Source organism: Myxine glutinosa, chromosome 1 (genome assembly GCF_964187855.1).
Source record: "Myxine glutinosa chromosome 1, kmMyxGlut1.1, whole genome shotgun sequence".
Lineage (NCBI taxonomy): Eukaryota > Metazoa > Chordata > Myxini > Myxiniformes > Myxinidae > Myxine > Myxine glutinosa.
Window position 1 is genome coordinate 224171925 of NC_136261.1, and position 16993 is coordinate 224188917.

Genomic DNA, 16993 nt, shown 5'->3' on the forward strand with positions numbered 1-16993 from the left:
TTTCATTTTTATCGATGGTTTTAGAGTCGGTGTCAGCAATAATTGAGAACATTCCACACACGCGGGAAAATGCAGATATATTTTTTAAAATCGCGTCATGGTGTATCATACACCGCCTAACATGACACCGACGGCAACGTGTCGATACATCTATCTATAATTCCAGTAATCTCTGTCTGTACGTTTGTCTGTGACCGCTGTTTCTCGACAACCACGGGTCCGATATACTTTTAACTTGCCAGGTATATTGCTGGGGACCCGAGGATGTGCCTTTTCAAGTTTTCATATTAATCGGACAATTACTTACCGAGCTATGTCCAAAAAACGATTCAACCAATCAGAGAGCAGCGAACTATCGCGTGTGCCGAACGTGGCGGGCACACTCTGCCTCGGATGGCACATTTGAGAGCGTATTCATTTATTTCACGTTTGCAAACTATGTTGGCGTTAAACTATGTTTTACAACTAATAAAAACGAATTTGCGATTCATTCGCTTTCCTGCGCGTTTGTGCACGCGATGGCGATTTCTTTACCAAACTCCGGAAGCCGTTCGCTTTGGACCAAACCATTGCATGTAAATAGAGGGGGGGGATTGTCACCACTCGCAAGCCGTTCGCTTTGGACCAAACCATTTCATGTAAATAGAGGGGGGGGGATATAATTTTAGATATAGATATAGTACGGGCAATGCCCTAGTATTAAAAATTCGATATATCATTTCATTTTTCACAGTCGCTAACATAGTTTTCGACTCGGTTGAAAAAAAACGGGAAGGAAATCCAATGAAAGTTGCCGTTTATAGAACGAAATGAATTCTCAAACGCCTGTAACTTCAACTTCAAGGCCATTGAGTCTCTCTCACGCCTTTATCTCCAATCTAACTCACCATATGATTTCATTTTTATCGATGGTTTTGGACTCGGTGTCAGCAATAATTGAGAACATTCCACACACGCGGGAAAATGCAGAGATATATTTTTAAAAATCGCGTCATGGTGTATCATACACCGCCCAACATGACACCGACGGCAACGTGTCGATATATATTAAAAATTCGCTTTTGCTTTTCCGTTAAGATATATTACTTTTTCGTTTGATGACAGTCGTCACAAAAACGTCAACAATGATGCCGACATATATTTCTTCGTTTTTATTTAATTCAACATTATTAGCCGGAAGTAAAATATGTTTCAGGAAATTACCGAGAGATATTTCTTCGTTTTTTAAAATTAGTTATGTGCGAAAACACTTTAAATAGGTTTATTTGAAATCTTTAATTTTCCACAATATAATTTACTTGCCATTTATCATTTGATGATTACGAGACAAATTCCTCTTGAGGATCGTGACAATTCATGCGCTGCGTGGAAACTTCTATTTCCAAAATGAATGAGACGATCGATGAAGAACGCAGACTTGAACAGGATGCAGCAAGAAAACGAATGAGACGGGCGAACGAGTCCATCGACGAACGTCAATGCAAACTTGCGGGGTCACCCGTGGGAATCCCACGGGCATGGATGTGTGTGACATTTCGACATATTGAGTTAGATGCTGCACATTCATTTTTACAAAATGGTTACTGGCAAGTCATCAGATCCAGAAATGGTGTAAAAACCACCGTTTAGAGGCCATTTTTCCCCGCAAAGCGGGGGTTGGCCTTTTCGGGGACCGTGGTAGTTGTTGTTTTTTTGTCCCCTTTTTGAAGCAATGTTTTACGGCCGGATGCCCTTCCTGACGCCAACCCTTTTTGCCGCCTTCAACGACAAACAGGGAATTACCAGTGAACTGGTACTCAATTAGCCGACCTCGGAAGGATGACAGGCTGAGTCAACCCCCCTGGCATTAATTCGGCGATCGACCGAGATTCGAACCCAGGATCCTAAGCCGGCACCCTAGCCGCTAGCCCAACACCAGAAATGGTGTCATGAACACAATTTATTTACGCACAAGCACAAAAGCAAGACGGGCCGATTTCCGATTCCGACGGGCCGACGGGCGAGACGGGCCGATTTCCGATTCCGACGGGCCGATTTGGAGCAAGAAAAAGAACGAGACGGGAGAAAAAGGAGAGAAACGAGACGGGGAAAGCCGATTGGAGAGGCGAGTGAGGCGCGATTGGAGAGGAGTGTGAGGCGCGATTGGAGAGGAGTGTGAGGCACGATTGGAGAGGAGTGTGAGGCGTGATTGGAGAGGAGTGTGAGGCACGATTGGAGAGGAGTGATTGGAGGGGAGTGTGAGGCACGATTGGAGAGGAGTGTGAGGCACGATTGGAGAGGAGTGTGAGGCGCGATTGGAGAGGAGTGTGAGGCGCGATTGGAGAGGAGTGTGAGGCGCGATTGGAGAGGCGTGTGAAGGATTGGAGAGGAGAGGAGTGTGAGGGATTGGAGAGGTGAGGGATTGGAAAGGAGAGGGATGTGAGGGTTTGGAGAGGAGAGGAGTGCTAGGTGGAGAGAGGAGAGTGTCAGGTGGAGACAGGAGAGTGTCAGGTGGAGACAGGAGAGTGTCAGGTGGAGAGGAGTGAGGGGTCACATATTATGTGAAATAACTAAATTCACACCATTTCTGGATCTGATGACTTGCCAGTAACCATTTTGTAAAATGGAAAGTTGCCGTTTATAGAACGAAATGAATTCTCAAACGCCTGTAACTTCAACTTCAAGGCCATTGAGTCTCTCTCACGCCTTTATCTCCAATCTAACTCACCATATGATTTCATTTTTATCGATGGTTTTGGACTCGGTGTCAGCAATAATTGAGAACATTCCACACACGCGGGAAAATGCAGAGATATATTTTTAAAAATCGCGTCATGGTGTATCATACACCGCCCAACATGACACCGACGGCAACGTGTCGATATATATTAAAAATTCGCTTTTGCTTTTCCGTTAAGATATATTACTTTTTCGTTTGATGACAGTCGTCACAAAAACGTCAACAATGATGCCGACATATATTTCTTCGTTTTTATTTAATTCAACATTATTAGCCGGAAGTAAAATATGTTTCAGGAAATTACCGAGAGATATTTCTTCGTTTTTTAAAATTAGTTATGTGCGAATACACTTTAAATAGGTTTATTTGAAATCTTTAATTTTCCACAATATAATTTACTTGCCATTTATCATTTGATGATTACGAGACAAATTCCTCTTGAGGATCGTGACAATTCATGCGCTGCGTGGAAACTTCTATTTCCAAAATGAATGAGACGATCGATGAAGAACGCAGACTTGAACAGGATGCAGCAAGAAAACGAATGAGACGGGCGAACGAGTCCATCGACGAACGTCAATGCAAACTTGCGGGGTCACCCGTGGGAATCCCACGGGCATGGATGTGTGTGACATTTCGACATATTGAGTTAGATGCTGCACATTCATTTTTACAAAATGGTTACTGGCAAGTCATCAGATCCAGAAATGGTGTAAAAACCACCGTTTAGAGGCCATTTTTCCCCGCAAAGCGGGGGTTGGCCTTTTCGGGGACCGTGGTAGTTGTTGTTTTTTTGTCCCCTTTTTGAAGCAATGTTTTACGGCCGGATGCCCTTCCTGACGCCAACCCTTTTTGCCGCCTTCAACGACAAACAGGGAATTACCAGTGAACTGGTACTCAATTAGCCGACCTCGGAAGGATGACAGGCTGAGTCAACCCCCCTGGCATTAATTCGGCGATCGACCGAGATTCGAACCCAGGATCCTAAGCCGGCACCCTAGCCGCTAGCCCAACACCAGAAATGGTGTCATGAACACAATTTATTTACGCACAAGCACAAAAGCAAGACGGGCCGATTTCCGATTCCGACGGGCCGACGGGCGAGACGGGCCGATTTCCGATTCCGACGGGCCGATTTGGAGCAAGAAAAAGAACGAGACGGGAGAAAAAGGAGAGAAACGAGACGGGGAAAGCCGATTGGAGAGGCGAGTGAGGCGCGATTGGAGAGGAGTGTGAGGCGCGATTGGAGAGGAGTGTGAGGCACGATTGGAGAGGAGTGTGAGGCGTGATTGGAGAGGAGTGTGAGGCACGATTGGAGAGGAGTGATTGGAGGGGAGTGTGAGGCACGATTGGAGAGGAGTGTGAGGCACGATTGGAGAGGAGTGTGAGGCGCGATTGGAGAGGAGTGTGAGGCGCGATTGGAGAGGAGTGTGAGGCGCGATTGGAGAGGCGTGTGAAGGATTGGAGAGGAGAGGAGTGTGAGGGATTGGAGAGGTGAGGGATTGGAAAGGAGAGGGATGTGAGGGTTTGGAGAGGAGAGGAGTGCTAGGTGGAGAGAGGAGAGTGTCAGGTGGAGACAGGAGAGTGTCAGGTGGAGACAGGAGAGTGTCAGGTGGAGAGGAGTGAGGGGTCACATATTATGTGAAATAACTAAATTCACACCATTTCTGGATCTGATGACTTGCCAGTAACCATTTTGTAAAATGGAAAGTTGCCGTTTATAGAACGAAATGAATTCTCAAACGCCTGTAACTTCAACTTCAAGGCCATTGAGTCTCTCTCACGCCTTTATCTCCAATCTAACTCACCATATGATTTCATTTTTATCGATGGTTTTGGACTCGGTGTCAGCAATAATTGAGAACATTCCACACACGCGGGAAAATGCAGAGATATATTTTTAAAAATCGCGTCATGGTGTATCATACACCGCCCAACATGACACCGACGGCAACGTGTCGATATATATTAAAAATTCGCTTTTGCTTTTCCGTTAAGATATATTACTTTTTCGTTTGATGACAGTCGTCACAAAAACGTCAACAATGATGCCGACATATATTTCTTCGTTTTTATTTAATTCAACATTATTAGCCGGAAGTAAAATATGTTTCAGGAAATTACCGAGAGATATTTCTTCGTTTTTTAAAATTAGTTATGTGCGAATACACTTTAAATAGGTTTATTTGAAATCTTTAATTTTCCACAATATAATTTACTTGCCATTTATCATTTGATGATTACGAGACAAATTCCTCTTGAGGATCGTGACAATTCATGCGCTGCGTGGAAACTTCTATTTCCAAAATGAATGAGACGATCGATGAAGAACGCAGACTTGAACAGGATGCAGCAAGAAAACGAATGAGACGGGCGAACGAGTCCATCGACGAACGTCAATGCAAACTTGCGGGGTCACCCGTGGGAATCCCACGGGCATGGATGTGTGTGACATTTCGACATATTGAGTTAGATGCTGCACATTCATTTTTACAAAATGGTTACTGGCAAGTCATCAGATCCAGAAATGGTGTAAAAACCACCGTTTAGAGGCCATTTTTCCCCGCAAAGCGGGGGTTGGCCTTTTCGGGGACCGTGGTAGTTGTTGTTTTTTTGTCCCCTTTTTGAAGCAATGTTTTACGGCCGGATGCCCTTCCTGACGCCAACCCTTTTTGCCGCCTTCAACGACAAACAGGGAATTACCAGTGAACTGGTACTCAATTAGCCGACCTCGGAAGGATGACAGGCTGAGTCAACCCCCCTGGCATTAATTCGGCGATCGACCGAGATTCGAACCCAGGATCCTAAGCCGGCACCCTAGCCGCTAGCCCAACACCAGAAATGGTGTCATGAACACAATTTATTTACGCACAAGCACAAAAGCAAGACGGGCCGATTTCCGATTCCGACGGGCCGACGGGCGAGACGGGCCGATTTCCGATTCCGACGGGCCGATTTGGAGCAAGAAAAAGAACGAGACGGGAGAAAAAGGAGAGAAACGAGACGGGGAAAGCCGATTGGAGAGGCGAGTGAGGCGCGATTGGAGAGGAGTGTGAGGCGCGATTGGAGAGGAGTGTGAGGCACGATTGGAGAGGAGTGTGAGGCGTGATTGGAGAGGAGTGTGAGGCACGATTGGAGAGGAGTGATTGGAGGGGAGTGTGAGGCACGATTGGAGAGGAGTGTGAGGCACGATTGGAGAGGAGTGTGAGGCGCGATTGGAGAGGAGTGTGAGGCGCGATTGGAGAGGAGTGTGAGGCGCGATTGGAGAGGCGTGTGAAGGATTGGAGAGGAGAGGAGTGTGAGGGATTGGAGAGGTGAGGGATTGGAAAGGAGAGGGATGTGAGGGTTTGGAGAGGAGAGGAGTGCTAGGTGGAGAGAGGAGAGTGTCAGGTGGAGACAGGAGAGTGTCAGGTGGAGACAGGAGAGTGTCAGGTGGAGAGGAGTGAGGGGTCACATATTATGTGAAATAACTAAATTCACACCATTTCTGGATCTGATGACTTGCCAGTAACCATTTTGTAAAAATGAATGTGCAGCATATAACTCAATATGTCGAAATGTCACACACATCCATGCCCGTGGGATTCCCACGGGTGACCCCGCTAGTTAGTAATATTTTGTATAAGCCTATATAAGTAGTTCCAAAGCTATTATTAATAAGTGTTGAGCTCCATACAAGGGTACACACGACGCATCCCGCAAAGAAGATTAGATTGTGACTTAGCAACAACATTGGAGGAGTACCGTTCCCCAAGAAATTTAATGAATGTACACTTTCTTTCATTTTGACACTGGAAGCAATCCGATTTGATTCAGTACACATGTATGCTTCACAACAACTGAGAATTGTACTTTCTGTAACCCCAAATCTCTCCCAAGATTAAAGGAATGGACAAAACCAGATTGCCTTCACCACGCTTGAATCTCTTGCAACTTTCTTATCTCGTTCCCCCATCCCCCGATCTAAGTTCATCCCTCTCCCTCTCTCCTCCCCTCAGCCCCCCCACCCCCCAACCCTATAAAGAAGACTGTGCTGCACCAATGTTTCAGGATTTTGCTTAGGAATTATTGTGTGTGTGTGTGTGTGTGTGTGTGTGTGTGTGTGTGTGTGTGTGTGTGTGTGTGTGTGTGTGTGTGTGTGTGCATGTGTGTGTGTGTGTGTGTGTGTGTGTTACGGATTCGTCACTTCCATTGTGGTGGTTTTCATCCACTGTAAACATTTCTGATTCCACATACTATTATTGTTTTCAAAAAGTTTATTGTTTATGAACTGTTTTCAAAAGGTGAAAAAGTTAGTGTTAAAAGAAATCGGAAACCGGATCGGGAACGGGACAACGAAGAGGAAGAGGAGAAAGAAGGCGGAGCGAGTGAGTCGGACAAGGAACCGAGCTATTTGTGGTCTGGAGCGAACGTTGGCGAACAACAGTCACGAGCGAACTTTCCGGTTTCCCAGGAAAGGGATTCCTGCGACAGAGTGGTTATCGCTGTGACAGATTAACCTGCGTGTCAGGTTTTGCGATCGATTCAGGAGAGAATCATCGTCGTGCCGTTGAGCCACGAGACCGGGCCGTCGGCCATTTTGACTCGCACAGGACTTGCGCTTCGCTCATGGTTTCGTCTCGTTTCGACCATTTCACCGCATTCAGATGTCGATCTGGGGTGTGTGTGTGACGTGGCTTTTGAGTGGAAAGTCTGCATGTCGCCGACTGTGAGCTGTGGAACGTCCATACCCGAGGGTGTGATTTCCCAGTCGCCCGGAGGGCACCTTTGGATTTCCCAGTCGCCTTGAGGGCGCCTTTGCACAGCTTTGGCCGCGTGACTGTGACTATCATCCGAACGGGATTCTGGTCTCGATTGGACATTGATCTGTCGATCGCTGGAGCGGATCGACGTTGGCTGGAAGCCGGGAATAAGAGACATTGGGGAAGTTCTTGTTTCACTCACTTGGAGCACAGTGAGTTATATATTACAAAACTGATGGTACCATTATAGGATATTGATTGTACTTTTGATTTATATTATTGTTGTACTGTTATTCTTGTGTGATCTTAATACAATATTTGTTTGTGAGTAACAATTGGTGTGGCTTCACCATTGATCTTTGACATACAGAATAACACATTTTTCTGCCGTGACTCCTCTCGGGGCTCAGAGATACACCGTGACCAGGGGGTCGGGGAGGAGCATGTAACAGTGTGTGTGTGTGTGTGTGTGTGTGTGTGTGTGTGTGTGTGTGTGTGTGTGTGTGTGTGTGTGTGTGTGTGTTATTTTGGGATTTCGATTCTTCCCAAGTGGTTTTCTGAATTCCTTTGACGTATATCTTCCTTGTAACCTAAGCTAAGTCCTCCACGTTTCATAAAAAATCTGTCGATTGTCTTCTGAATAAGTTTGGACATTAATTTTTGAGTCTGTCTATCATTCAAGGCTAAATTAATTAGTTCCACATCACTCCCCAGTGGTAATTGGAAAAGCTAAATTTACCAATGCTTTGGGGGTATGCAAGTGAGTTGGGGAATTGGTATGGGTGACAGGCAAGAGTGGCCATGAGAGCAAAGCACATGGACCAGGTGGAAAGCATTAAGGTATTTATGAGTGTGTGAAATAAAGGAATTCCATCATTGGTTGTTGTATTATTACCCTCACCAGAGGAGAGGGTATTGCATTTTAGTCCGTTTGTATGTTTGTCTGTCTGTTTGTCCGCACAGAATAAATATGATATTCTCTGCAACCGTTGGTCCGATTGACAGGAAATTTTCACCATAGGTGCAACTCCACCTGTATAATTTTTTTAATGATAATTATGACGTCATAGGTCACGTGGTTCGGCCGCCATCTTGGAGAAATCAAAAAACTTTGCACCTCTATATCTCGGAAAGCGCTGAATAGAAAAAATTGAGACATGGCTCATTGTAAAGACCTCTCCATGGGGAATAAAATGTGTTAATGATGATGTCATAGGTGCCTCCATTATGACGTCATAATTCGACAAGTACAAAACTTCATCCAATCAAGATGAAATTTCTTGAGCGCCATGTCGGCATAAACTGGAGAAAAAAAATAATTATGACGTCATCGGTCACGTGGTTCGGCCGCCATCTTGGAAAAAAGAAAAAACTTTGCACCTCTATAATCTCGGAAAACGCCGAATAGAAAAAAATTGAGACATGGCTCATTGTAAAGAACTCTCCATGGGGAATAAAATATGGGGAAAATATATTGCAGATATTCAGCTGATTATGAATTATTTATTATCATTTAATGTCACTTTAAAAATATAATCTTTCTTGAAAATAGTAATCTCAACAGAAACAAATCATTTAAACAAAAAAGTTTGGCTAAAAGCCAATATCAGAGATTAATGGTGTAAGCATGGAAAGCACACTCACTTCCAACATGGGTGGTGTTCGATTTTGAGGAAAAGCATCAAGGAGGCCATGAGAGGAAGCATGTGCTGGGCAATAATTCAGCTCGAGGAACAAATTAGTGGGGTCCAAGATGGACAGGGCCGAACTCTGCTCATTATCCAGACGGCATGAGAACAGCTGTAAAAATAAACAAGTTGACACAAAAATAAATAAGCACCATTTAAAACCTAATACTATCCAGAAGTTTTACTTATAGTAACATAGGTGGCTAACAATTAAACAACTACTTCATATATTTGGTTCAAATGGCAGTTGTCCATAAACTCATGTTGTAAAATGATGACTATGACAATGAAGATGAAGATGAAGATGAAGATGATGAATAATTAACAGGAAAATTGGCTTCTACTTTCAAGTCAAAATAAAAAGGAACCCGAAGGCTGATGCAATGAATTGGCAATAACACAATAAATAACAGGAAGGTTAATAAAAGTTATTCCTTAAACAGTCGAAAGAGAGTGAGGTTCTTCAAAGAGATTGTAAAAATTTGGCAATTATGTGCACTGCCATCATAGACATGCTGGTGAGGTCACCGATTTCTTTGAAAGCAAAAATTGAGACCCCAACACTCCAGACAGTACTCATACCTCAAGATCAGCAAGGCTGGCAGAGAGTGGACGCTCGCTGCCTGGTCGTCGTGTAACCACTGCCGTGGCTCGTAGAACCAACACTGGTGAGTCTCTAGACTCTGGATAAATTGGCAACACCAGCTCCACACCTTGAGGTCAACAGCAAATAAAATGATTAAACTTTGTTCCAAAACCATGAAATGCTAATGTGCCCTCATGTTCCTCAAGCCATGACTTTTAAATCAAAAAACGTTTTTATTCTCATGGTGCCATAGTCAATACCAACAAGCATCACCTTGTATAAGTAAACATTACTGGAATTGCAATATTAAGCATAATCTATCAATCAATTTTAAAACTAAAAGAGGAAAATGACATCATAAAGTTCACTGCACATCAGGTTGGTAGTATAACAAAGGCAACAGCATTTCCACTCTTGATCAGAATGTTAAAAGTCATCAAACTCTTTGATGACCCTTACCAGTGGCATTGACTTTGATTTCTGAGGAGCGTTTGCTGCTTAAGTGAGCAGTTGCTCTCTTGGTAAGCACTCCACTTTTCACAGTTCTAAACCATACACAATCTTCTTCCAGGCACATATCTGAGCCGTGACTGGAACGGTCCAATGATGGATCTTGAGTTTTTTCATCTGATACAGATGAAGTGAAGAACTCGCTGACATCACTCAACCAGGGGAAGGCAAGTATAAGGCGAAGATTGTTTAAGACTATGGTGAAGCAATTTTCCCTAAAGGCAAAAAGGTGAAAGAGGATAATCAGTGTTTGTAGCATAAACAATTCATTTAAAGATATTTACTTTGATTATTGAACAAGTTGAGGCAGGATATAGTGAATGCATATAATTTAAGGAAATGGTATAGAAAGGTGAGTAAAATGGCAACAGTTATTGGATTACCTGGGGTTATGCCAAGAGATAAGTTTTAAAGTAAAGAAATAACGAGTCAGGAAATGAATTGAGAAATATGTGAATAATTTTTTGGAGTAGTAAATAGTATTAGCACAATTGAGTACACTGTGATAGACTGTATATTCGGACCTGAACCAAAATCTAATCGGCTTGTTCTTGTCATCTAACCAACTCTTCCACCTTGTTTTGTCACAACTCGTCCACAACTTCCTGAGATATCGTGCTATACTGTATATCGTTTTTTTTGTTTTTTTACTGTATATCGTTTTGGCCCCATCTCTCAATGATGAAGAATCACTAATAATTTTTTTTAATTCTCGTTTCCGGATCGGGATTCGGATAATCACCAAAACTGAATCAATTCTCCTTATCACACAACCAACCTGTGCACAAAGTTTCATCCGAATCCGTCCATAACGTTTTGAGATATCATACTATATATCATTTTAGGCCGCATCTCTCAATGGTGAAGAATCAATTTAAAAATGAAAAATTCTCCTATTTGGATCCACATCTAGATATTCATCAAAATCTAATCATTTCGTCCTTGTCACGTACCCAACCTTCACACCATATTTTTTCCGGATCCGTCCACAACTTTTTGAGATATCCTTTTCACAGACAGACAGACAAACAAACAAGAAGATGTCATGCAGAGCACAATACTTGAAAAATCCACCCCTCCCCCCAAAACAAGTCGTCATGGATACATCAAATTGTCCATTTAATTAAGATTAAAATTGACGATGGAAATCAAAACTCGGGTCAATCAGATGAAAATTGATGATTTTTCAGATGAAAATTGATGATTTTGGAAGTTTGACCTTGAGTTGACCTTTTGACCTCAAAAATAGTGGGTTTCCCTTTTTCTTGACACAATATGCAAATGCTGTTCAATTTTCAAGTCTGTCCTCTCCTTCATGATGTCTCTGATTCCTTAATATCTCTCCCGGGTTACTCCCTCCTCCGGTATGATAGACCTGAGCCTCGTCCTGGAGGTGGGGTTGCTATCTTTATCAAAAACTCTCTTCCTCACTCGCTCTGCACTGCCCTCTCTCCACCTCACGCCCAGGAGTACCTCTGGCTACGGCTTCCTCTCCGCTCCCACCTTTTGTTCATATGTGTGTTTGTTTGTTTTTTTTGTATACTGAATCGAGGCTCGTGAAAGAGCTAACATTTACTTCACAAACAAATCAACCAGACAAACACAATATATAAAAAGAGGGAGCGGAAGACAAGATGGGGAGAGAAGGGGAAGCACACACACACACACAACATTTGAGAGCAGGGAGATGTGTGGAAGGGAGAGGGCTTGGGGGGAGGAGGCGTGGGAAGGGGGGGGGGAGAAGTATAAAAACACAAGGACACCAACGACTTCCAGGACAGAAGTTGGTATTTCAAAAAAGTGGAATTGGGGTGAAATTAGCGGGGGTAGAAAAGATCAAGGTTTTGGATGGGGGAAGATAAGAGATGGTGGTGAACAGCCGTTTAAAAGACCTGGAGGGTGGAGTGGGATTGAAGAGAGTGAGGGAGTTTGTTCCAGAGGCGGGAGAAAAGAGGAATGAAGGAGTGAAGGTGAGCAGAGAGTCTTGATTTTGGCAGTTTAACCATAAGAGGGTTGCAGGCAGATCTTGTGCGACCTGTAGGAATATTTGCGGGACAGAGCCCAGCGAGAGCTGGGGGGGCAAGGCCAGAGAGGAGTCGGTAGAAGACGGAAAGACCACCAACCTGCCTGCGGTGAGTGAGTGAGGCCCTTGGAGTTAGCTTCATCGCGGGAGATTCCAATGATTCTGCATACTTTGGTTTCAACAGCGTGAAGACGAGCTAGGTGTGAGGCAGGAGCACCAGCCCAGAGGGGAGAGCAGTATTCCATTGAGCTGCGGATGAAAGCCTTGTATGTGGTGAGGAGCTCAGGTGTGCCAAGGAAGGACTTCGCACGACGGAGGATGCCTCGTCGGCGACTGGCTTTGGAGGCCAGATTTGAAATGTGGTTTTCCCAGGAAAGATCATGGCAGATAGTGAGACCCAAAAGCTTGAGTGACAGAACTTCTTGGAGAGGATTATTCAGAAAGTGGATGGGAGGGTTGTCCAGTCGGTCTTTTCGGAGAGACATCGTAAGTGTGAGATTTGTCAGGATTGAAAGACATGTTCCACTTGTTTGCCCAGTCTGTGATTTTGTCCAGGTCTGCAGAGAGTGAGGAGGCTGCAGACTGCCGATCTGAGGGATGAAGAATGGAGCGACAGAGAGTAGAGTCATCAGCAAAGAGATAGAGAGGATTTTCAAGAGAGTCAGAGAGATCATTGATGAAGACCAGAAAAAGCACAGGGCCCAGAACACTGTCTTGGGGAACTCCAGCTGGAACAGGAAGAGGAGATGAGAGAAACCCATTCAGGGCCACACGTTGACTATGACTAGAGAGGAAGTCCGCCAGCCATGCGTGGTTGTCATGGATACCGTCCTCCAAACAGTGATGACTCCATTTACATTTCGCTGTCTGATAATATGGACTAACGTATATCTACTCATCCCAACCCTCTCTTCCTCTTATGTGGTGATTTCAATTGTCACCATGCCAGTTGGCTTGGTGTGGGTACCTCTCTCACCAGCAAAGGACTTCTGAGACTCACTGGGACTGACACAATCTGTCAATTTCCCGACCCGGATCTCAGTCAACGGAGCATCTTCTCTTCTAGACTTGGTTGTGACTAACTTCCCTGCAAATGTCTGCTGCTCTTCTTCTGCTTCAATCGGCTCATCTGAGCATGTGCTTGTTAAAGTGGACATCTCTCTGACCATTCTCGACGAGTCTGGCATTTCACTCAGGCCAACTGGCACGGTCTTCAAGCAGCCATCAATCATCTGGACTGGTCTCCCATCTCTACCGCCTCTGACATCAACTCATCCTGGGAATTCTTCCAAAATAAATTGCTCTCTCTCATGCACAGATTTCTCCCATCTCGTCTTCAGTTGTCATACCCTTCCTCCCGTCCATGGTACACGGAATCTTGTGGTGAGGCTGTTGCCCAGAAACAACTTGCTTTCGTCTCCTGGAAAGCAAATCCAACGGAAGGAAATCTCATTTCCTTTCACAAAGCCCGAAACAAGTGTGTGTCCACCCTCAGGAGAGCCAGGAAACAATATCTCTCCACTCTCAAGACCAAACTCTCAAACCTGTCTTGTCATGTAAGCTCTTCCAAATCCTGGTGGCGTCTGGTCAAATCCAGTTGACCAGACGGAACAGGCCGCACCCGCTCAGTCACTCCGGCCGTGCTCGTCCTCACGATCTCGTTCACCAACACCGACATGCCAAGGAAAAGAAAATGCGGCCGTGCCTTCAACCCGAAGGGCTTAGATGGACGGGGGCATAGGGCTCCTGGTTCCGTCAGCTCACAATAATGCGTCACCAAAAATATCAGCTCTATCAAAGCAAGCTTACGGCACTGAATGCAACATGGACACCAGCATTGCGGTTTTGTTCAAAATGCTTTGGGTGCTGGTTTCTTTTTGTGTGATAAATGTTAGCTCTTTCACGAGCCTCGATCCTGTATACAAAAAAAAAGAAAAGAAAAAAAAGAGAAAAAGTCAATTGGATGAAAAATGGCGATTTTAGAAATTTGGCCTCGAGATGACCTTTGACCTCAAAATCTAAAGGCTTCTCAATTGTGATGACCTCTACAACTTGGTGAAGTTTCACGACGATCGGTTTCGAATTGTGACCTGTCGGCGAGTAACAAACAGACAAACAAACAAACAATAAGATTTCATGCAGAGCACGATACTTGCAAAATCTTTGCACATCATAATTTTGCCCCATCTTTTGCCCCATCATAATTTTGCCCCACCAACATCTTTGCCCCAATATTAATTCATAATGCTATTAATGCTGCCAACTACCAGCTACAGAACCACTAAAATTGTCAAAACATAATGCACGTATTGTTATGGTACACTGTATATGATCAAATATTTTTGCTTGAGTTGAATATTACCTGCATTATTTAAACTATCATGGAGTCCTCAACACATGGACAGAAAAGTTTCATGGAAACCTAAATTGCAATGAGTTAGTAAAATAAAAGATAATGAAATTACAAATCTGCCCAACTTTGACAAAAGGAAGCAAGTGACATAACTGAGAAAAATGTGGTAAGTAGCCCAATCACATCACAGAAGCAAGTGGCATCCACTGGAACACATTTTTATTCTTCCGCCAACGAAGTCGCCAGGGGCATTATGTTTTCGGGTTGCCCGTCCGGCTGTCCATCCATCCATGCGTCCGTCCATGCGTGATGCGTTTTTGTTACCGCAATAACTTGAGAATGGCTAAAGGGATCTAATTCAAACTTGGTGCAGGTATGTATAGTGAGGTAATGATGAACTGATTACATTTTGGGGTTATTAAGTCAAAGGTCAAAGGCCATCTTAGATAAAAATCCTGTTACTGCACCAACTTGTGAACCAGTGATGGGATTTTGACCAAACTTGGTACAGGTATAATATATTATGATGAAAAGATGAACTCATTAGATTTTGGCATGAAAGGTCAGATGTCATGCCAGGTAAAAATGTGATACTTGAGAACAGCTGAAGAGATTTAAATCAAACTTGGTACAAGTATTATAATGATGTAATAATGTGGGCGGAGGCATATCAGTCAACGTCGCGATGTCAAAGAGTGCCATTCTAGTTCTAATATGGTTCTTATTTTAGCTTTAACTGCCATGTCACAAGGAAGCAAGTACCAGCACATGAATGATTTATAATAACAAAAGGAAGCAAGTAGCCAAACGTGTTTTTGTAACTTGCTTCCTTTTGTCAATGTTGGGCAGAAATGCACATGCTACTTACCTTGAGTGCAGCTCAAACTGCCACAGTCCTGGGATGCTGGTGTCTCGGCATCCCTCCAGAATAGGATTATCCTCACCAAAACCTGGTCTCTGAGGCTTGCGTGTGTCATGAGCACGCAATGTACGTGACGCCAGATCCACTGAAAGCTGCTGGTTTGATAGCGACGTCACTGAAAGCTGTGACTCACCAAAGTCAAACCTGGGCACAATATTGAAGGCTCTCTGAATAATTTTATTACAGTAAAGAAATACAAACAGCAGAATAGTGGTGCAAACATAACACATTGAACAATACATAAGAGGCAGAAGACGTATGAAAATATGGAAGCAGAAATAAAAGAAAATGAAAAGGAATAAAGCATGTGCAGGCATTGACGATACGGATTTGGTTTATAAAAGTAGTACAAACTCAATAAGTGATGGACAGGCTGACAAAGCTGATCCAGCAGCTCACTACAGCCCCTAATAAGGTAAGACATCCTGTAAACCGTTATAGGTAAAGTACAACTACATTTTCCACATTTATGAGGCAGCTTGGCCAGGATGAGCATCATCTGCAGATGCATTTCTGGCTAGTTGGCAATCAGAACAGTTCAGATACCTCACCTATAAAAGTGTATGTATATATATATATATATATATATATATATATATATATATATATATATTGTTGTGGATATGAGAATTGTCTTTTTTTTATTGTGTAATGAATTGTAAAATATCACCCTCCTTCCTCCAGTTGTTGTGTATAAAGGTCAACGGTTGTTCCCGTAGTTATTTCATATACCACACGTAGCCAATCATATACCCTTCTATACAGTTATCTCCTTATTCTATGTAGGTTAAGGCCTTGTCTTCCATTAATTTAACACTCCATTGCACCGAATTCAAATAGAGTAGAATCCCTTTCATTCCCATTCCTAAAGCATCCATTGCCAACTGCATTTGGGCGGTTTTCTTCATCCCAAAACTCCATTGAGCACGCGGCCAGCTCGGAGAAGAAAGGCGTGTCTCCACCTCGTCATAGAGGGGAGGAGTGAGCCAGCCCCGAACAACCAACCAAGCACGAAGGGGTTTGGCTTGAGAGGGTGGAGAGAGAACGATCTGGGAGGTTCGCGAAGGTTCAAGGGTGGGGCTTATATAACCTGTGGGAGACGCCCCCACCTCAGATGAGTTACAGAGGATGAGCCCTTGGAAAGCACGCGATGCACCTGAGACGAGCTGCGTGATCCAGGAGAGGAGAGAGGGATGTCCCATGAGCTTTGAACCACCGCAGCTTTGAACCACCGCAGCTTTAAACCACCACAGCTTTGAGCTTCGACGGCAGTTTCGACCGTGGCCGCGAAGGAACGGCGGCTGCTGAACGTGCCGATCGAGAAGGGGGCGGCGGCTGCTCACTCCCGGCCCGACCGTGCGCCGGTTCCAGTTGGACCTTCCTCTCCTTCCAGCCAATCGTTCCTGCCTTCATTCCCCAGTCGTGTAAGTGTGCTCGTAGTCTGTCTTTT

General features: G+C 44.1%; 2 protein-coding genes across 2 annotated transcripts in view; both read right to left on the minus strand.

Annotated features, from left to right (window-relative positions):
• LOC144891290 (uncharacterized) overlaps positions 1-16993 on the minus strand; it is a 981422-nt gene that overhangs the window by 348283 nt on the left and 616146 nt on the right. The window lies entirely within an intron of this gene.
• LOC137434335 (intermembrane lipid transfer protein VPS13D) overlaps positions 1-16993 on the minus strand; it is a gene marked incomplete at its 3' end in the record, with an annotated part of 220793 nt that overhangs the window by 25282 nt on the left and 178518 nt on the right. Inside the window, 4 exon segments of the mRNA XM_078784227.1 lie at positions 9106-9261; positions 9732-9862; positions 10195-10460; positions 15490-15687. Coding sequence (XP_078640353.1) covers positions 9106-9261; positions 9732-9862; positions 10195-10460; positions 15490-15687 — 751 coding nt within the window.